At 34.1% G+C, this 6,501-nt stretch overlaps 1 protein-coding gene across 1 annotated transcript in view; it reads left to right on the top strand.

Annotated features, from left to right (window-relative positions):
• Positions 1–5,326, top strand: part of LOC110456037 (all-trans retinoic acid-induced differentiation factor-like) — a 9,181-nt gene extending 3,855 nt beyond the window's left edge. Inside the window, exons 3-7 of the mRNA XM_021506562.1 lie at positions 1,184–1,255; positions 1,660–1,731; positions 2,135–2,259; positions 3,575–3,675; positions 4,381–5,326. Coding sequence (XP_021362237.1) covers positions 1,184–1,255; positions 1,660–1,731; positions 2,135–2,259; positions 3,575–3,675; positions 4,381–4,500 — 490 coding nt within the window. The 3' untranslated portion in view covers positions 4,501–5,326. The remainder of the gene's footprint in view (positions 1–1,183; positions 1,256–1,659; positions 1,732–2,134; positions 2,260–3,574; positions 3,676–4,380) is intronic.
• The last annotated feature ends 1,175 nt before the right edge of the window (positions 5,327–6,501 follow it).

Raw genomic sequence — 6,501 nt, forward strand, 5'->3', positions numbered from 1 at the left:
TATCACAGAGTAAGTACTGGTAAATACCGTGAGATGTGTGATCAAGTCTGGGAACGTTAAATGTATCACAGAGTAAGTACTGGTAAATACCGTGAGATGTGTGATCAAGTCTGGGAATGTTAAATGTATCACAGAGTAAGTACTGGTAAATACCGTGAGATGTGTGATCAAGTCTGGGAACGTTAAATGTATCACAGAGTAAGTACTGGTAAATACCGTAGATATCATAATCAACGACAGAAACTCGTGGAAATATTGATCCTTTATATGTAATTAAATATGTATACATGTATACTTTACCTATATAATTGATATGAATTCCGAAAGGTAGAGCATTGGATTAATATAATCTTTTTCCCAACCTTGAAGGTAAGACCGAAAATCTCAATCCATGTGTTTAAGATTCCTTAATGTCAAGCCCAAGACTCTTTGCCGAGGGCTGGACATTAAAGAATCGTACCCCTTGGGTTGAAATTTTTCTGTCTTACCCCAAGGTTGAGAATGATTATTTACTTCCACATCAAATACAAGTGGTAATATCATGAAATGCAAAGTTTATTTCATAATTTCACGCAGATCAGAGTTATCTGCTGTGATCTGCTAGCTTATTATTGACGGATGTCATTGCATTGTTGTTGTGACATCACGTAATTGTTATTGTTATGACCGGAAAATCTCTCCCCATCCCCCTAAGATAGAGCTGTCCAGGGTAAAAAAGGGGTGTAGGAAATTTCTATCCTACACCATTTCACATGACATGACATCACAAATTTGGAAAACTCCAATGTCGCAATTGTGATAAAATTAAAATCTATAATGATATTTTACCGTACATGTTAGAAAGATGAGATATCCTACACCCTTGGGCATGAAAGAGTCTTATAATCTTTCCCTCACAAGAAGTGTGGATACCTTTGTCTAATTTGGGGAGAAAGTGCACTCACCTTGCACTATTAAAGACAGATGGGGTTTGACTGCCCAATTGGGCATGGAAAGGTATTGGCTTACCTGCCCAACTACGCAAGTTTTCTTACACTTTAAAACACATTTGGCACTTCCATACAGGCCAACAAAAAGGATTAATTTAAGTTGAAAAAAACTTGTTTAAAAAAAGTTCTAATGTAAATAAAGCTAATACACTTCAAGTGACTTGTATAGGTAATTGCCTTTGATTTTGTTTTAGGTTGGACCTTTCCAACTGTGACATTCAGACTCTTAATAAGAGTCTTACAAATCATCCTAACTTAACCACCATGTAAGTATAAATATGTCGTCTGATACATCGTACATGGGGTAAATTCATTGTAGTAAATAAATGATTGTGTAAGAAAAGGAAATAGATGTCGGAATATAACTGTAAAATGTTGAATCTGCTCCGTGTAATAATGATGGTTCATCAAAGCAAACTGGCTTAGAACAAACAAGTATTGTAAAGGAATAATTAATTTACTAGTTTTCAGAAGAAAAGGAACACCATTAGGCATTGCACTATCTTTATGACAGTATGTATTTATCAAAAATATGTGTATGATAAATTACTAGTCTGTCTACTTTACCAGTGAAAGGTAAACCATTTATTAATAATTCATAGTTAATATGTTGCAATTGGCTAATTTGTATTCTTTATTATTATAAAATTAACCTTATTTCTTTTTTCAGATTCCTTCAAGGAAATAATTTGAAAAACATAACAAGGGAAGACTTCTATCAAACTACAAATATTGATCTCTTGTAAGTTCATTTCATTTTTCTGTACATCACTCTTTAGTGGTACAGCTCTCAATAATTATATCGGGGGGGAAAAAGAATTCTTGTAATGCAATACAACAATTCAGCAACAAAAAGTAGATGATTGCTATCAATTTTAATCATTTTATGTATTACAACTGTCTATATACATTTCCACTGCATTTTATTCTATAAGTATTATCAGAAGAAATTGCATTAAAAGAGCTATGAACTCAATTTGATCAGCGTCATTTTGAAGCTTCTCTCCCCCACCTCGAATTACATGAGACAACTATTAGAAGCAAATATTTTGGTGACGTAAGGCTGTTCAAGAAATCTTGTTTGCGTCTAGCTGACTTCATAGAATATGTATGTAATCAATTTGCGTTCTTGTACCATTTTTCAGAGTGTTACAACCAGACCTGAAATGCCCAGGGGGGCCTGATGCATGGAACTCTTCCGTACTAGACAACAAAACAGATACAACACGATGTGAAGTGGAAAAACAAACATGCCAGCTTCTCATAAATGGTACAATGGTGTTTTTATCATACAATCTCACAAGCAATGAATTTATGTGTTTTTTTGTCTGATGAAGGTGACAGTGTACATATTGTACTAGTCATCGAAACGTCACATAGAACATTGTACTGGTTGTGTAAAAAGAACTTCTCCTAATGAATTAAACCTATTGTACTGTAACGTTCTGATGTACTTTGAGCACTAACTCATCCATCTGTTCACATGTATCCAATCTCTAGAAGTTGTGCCATGGGGATACATGACCTTCACAGAAGGTCAAGGTCATAAATTGAGGTCAAATTTCAAATTATTATTTTTTTGTCCAGAGCATAACATCTTTAAAAATAGAAAATAGAGGTAGGATGATAGATGTATAATGTCAAGTTGATAGGCATACTGTATTTTTTATTTGCCTTGAACCTTATGCATTGCCATTCCTGTCAACCCTCCAGACTTTTAGTGATGTCTCCTGATACCCAAATTTTATTTTATTTTTTACATAGGTAAGTATAATTCCTTAACCTTGCTTCCAAATTAAAAATCAATTGGAATATTGATTTAAAAACCTTATAGAAGCCATTTTACAGAATAATTTTGTCATATAGGGCATTGTGTATAGGAATTACAGTTATTTCAACCTTTTGTTTATTTTTTCTCTCCCAGGAAATATTTTGAAAAATGGCAGAGAAATGTTATAAATTCAAACAATGTTTTACATATTTTAGCATTAGGCAGTGTTTATTAAACACTGAAAAAATATGATATTTAGAAAATTTAATGAAAATATCTAGATAAAGAAGTATTAAAATATATTTTTTTTAGGTTAGAAATATTCAATATATTATAAACCTGGATATGGAAACAGTTTGGCCATACTTTCCACTAGTCATTTGGTATAAGTTTTATAAATTCTGCATAGCTTTAATAATGTAAACCTCGGTAGCTTCATAAGGCTAACCTCAACATCCTCTGCTTGTACATATAAGGGGAGGTAACCCTCACGTAAAATACTACCAAAATGATATTCAGTGCAGTGTATGTGAACATCGGGTCGATTATGTGTACTACGTATACAGACTAAGATAGAAAATCTTATCTAATGCTGTGGCCATACTAAGAAGTTCAATGAAATATTCTTGTATTTTAAAAAAAATGCGTAAATCTATATAATTGTGTGTAGCATTAAGAATGATGAGTAGAAAATCTGAAATATTATGTGACATAATATATATTTTGATAATTGGGATTCTGATTTGTATGAGAAGCACTGTATTTTGATACTGGATTTATTTTCTTAAATTGTTTTTTTTTTCTGATATTGTAGTAACCTGTCCAAATACCAACAGCATGTGTCAACATGTCGGACCCAACATGATGGAGTGTGTTTGTGAAGATGGTTTCCATGGATACAAATGCCTGAGAAAGGTTTGTATTTTACGATACCTGTTCTCTGTATCGAGTTAAACTCACCAACGAAATACTTCTGTATTCCAACAGAAAATACCTGGTGAAAATGCATGTAATGACATGATTAGGAAATGGTGAAAGTCATCTACAGGAAATTTATATTTGAAGCAAAAGTCTTCTTTCTTCCAATGATAAGAAATGAAATACTGTATAGTGGGTTATTTATACAGCCTAAAATTTTCGCAATTTTGCCCCAAAATTACATCGATCCTCTTATTCATCTGCGAAATTGCTGAAATATTATCCCCACAGGAATATCCTGCCATTCGGTATTCCTCGCAAGTGTTTTTAAACAATTTACCAGGTATATTTTGTTCTTTTACTGAGAAAACTTCTCCAAATCTTAATGAATATGATTGTTGACACTGTCAAATCGCTATATTTATATTGTGTTAATTCAATTTAAATATTTTATTGATAATACATTAGAATTCGAAAATATAAAACAGTACATGTATTATCAAAAGGATGGAACAACAGGTTAAGCCAGTATCAGTCTTTTCCTTAGATAACCTGTTGTAAAATATATAGATGGATCAACTAATTATATTAGGTGTAAATATATATATTAGACAGAAGGACAATAAGGGGGAAATATGATTAATTAATTACAACTTTATTGTGTCACGTCCTCCCCCACTAATACTAGCCTCGTCTTTTCAGGGACAGTTCCCAACATCCTTGTTCATGATCGCACTAGCTGTGGGCACTGTGGTGCTGTCAGCAGTGTTGTGGTTGGCTGAAAATCGGTGTAAAAAAACAACAAAGACACCCAGACTTTAAATCTAAAGTGATTGGCAATAGTTATTCAATAATTATTCACTGCCCTGGTCTTTCTTTCTCATTAAATGGGAGTTTCATGAGATTACATTCTTGGTAGGGCTTTCAGTCTACCCTTGGTATTTGGAATTTTCTGAAATCAAGCCACATTTTCCTTCAAGGGTTTACTGACAGCCCTCATTCTTTTGCATGGTTACATTTTACTACATTCCATTTCATAAGTCATCTGATAATATATATATATATATATAGATAAAGTTTATCTGTCATGTTGATTGAGGAGGAGAATGGTGCATTTATATTACCCAGGTATATTGTGTTGGCAATTTGAAAATATTATATTTTGCTTTATACTTTTTTTTTTCTGAAATTTGATTCTTAGTACATGTATGAACATTCTTATTCTTGGCATCTAGTAACATTGTTTGCTGGTGCATAATACCCGAGACTGACACTCAAGCTGTCATATATTTTCAGGATACTTCATTGCATGAATTTTGAGAATGTTTTTAGCCCACAATCATCAGATGGTAAACTGTTCAAAAGAACCTTTGCATCTGTCTTTAAAAAGTTCTTATTATCAACGTTTCCCAAGAACTAATGTATAGATGGTTCTAAACTTCTGATATTTCATATATATATAGATTCTCCTTTTTATACAGATGGCTGAAAGGTATTTTTGTAATGTTTTAGAAAACTGATATTCTATAATTTCTTCGGCCTTGATAGATATTGTTGGGTTTGGAGTCCTCTATTTTTCAGATACGGGGCTAATATAAATAGTTTGTTGTATGCTGCATGTTTTTTTAATAAAAAAATAAATAATGTATAGCAAGAGTCTGTTGTTTCTTTTGAATCCATTAGAATAGATTGCTGTGGAAATTGAGCATAAAACCAGTCATTTGACATTTTAGGTCTTTATTTCTCAATACTATTGGAATTTAGAGAAAGGATGGAGAAACTCGTAGTAATAATTCAAACACATCTAATAATGTTGAGTTTGACCGCAGCATCATGTTCTGAGCGTTTAGTTAAACAGTATCTTGTTCAGTAAGTCAACACAACTGTGACACGCATAAAAGGAGATAATAGAAATTTCATAAATATAAGACTTTAATCACATCTGTACTCTGTGAAGACCAGAGAGACCAGATTTCGGTAACATCAGGAAGGAGTTGAGGGATTTTTTCTCGCTGTTCGTCAGCAAGCATAGAGCCTGTCTGTCCGGGTGTGTTGGAAACTACTCAAAGGTTAATCAAGTACATTCCAACCTAGGCCGATTTTCGCTCACTTACGCTCTCTGCACCCCTGGAATATGTCATGGCAAAATCGAAGGTTCAGTGTGTGCCACCTTTTTAGGAGACAAAAAGACTAATTTGATCATTTCATGTACATCAAAAAAAATATTGGTCGCGTAACAGTAAAATTTACTGTCTGCAAAGTCGGGTGTCGATCCTCTGTAATCTTCAAAGGACAGGTATCAGTCTACGATTGGTCAGGTTTTATCTAATGAGACCAATCAAATATTTTGTCGCGTGCCTTCAAGTTTGCTATGACATATAAATATATCCCAGCGGTGTGCAGATAGCGAAAGTGAGCGTAATCCCTGGAGTATCGAGGGATTACGGTATCCATGCAAGAACACAGAGGGTCCGTAGCAGACGGACTTGCATCAGACGAGGCACCTGTGCTAACCAGCGTACCACAAGGAAGCGTATATATGCGTACGCTGACCTTTATTTCTCATCTTCATCAATGATTTACCATAGTTTATTACAGCAAACACTAGACTATTCGCGAATAACATCAACTGCATAGCTCTACAACGAGAACTAGTGGAGCTTGAGGAGCGGAGAATAACACACCACCTCCTGCTTCAGAAAGCCAGTTACCTTAACATATCAGTATGTTATAGAAGTAGAGAAGTCGTGCGTTGATTGCTGAAGATGCCGTTCAATATCTAGGGGTAGAGATGTCAAGGGGCCTGTCACGGAAAGAACGAAT

This window comes from Mizuhopecten yessoensis, unplaced genomic scaffold, assembly GCF_002113885.1.
Source record: "Mizuhopecten yessoensis strain PY_sf001 unplaced genomic scaffold, ASM211388v2 scaffold8469, whole genome shotgun sequence".
Taxonomy (NCBI): Eukaryota; Metazoa; Mollusca; class Bivalvia; order Pectinida; family Pectinidae; genus Mizuhopecten; species Mizuhopecten yessoensis.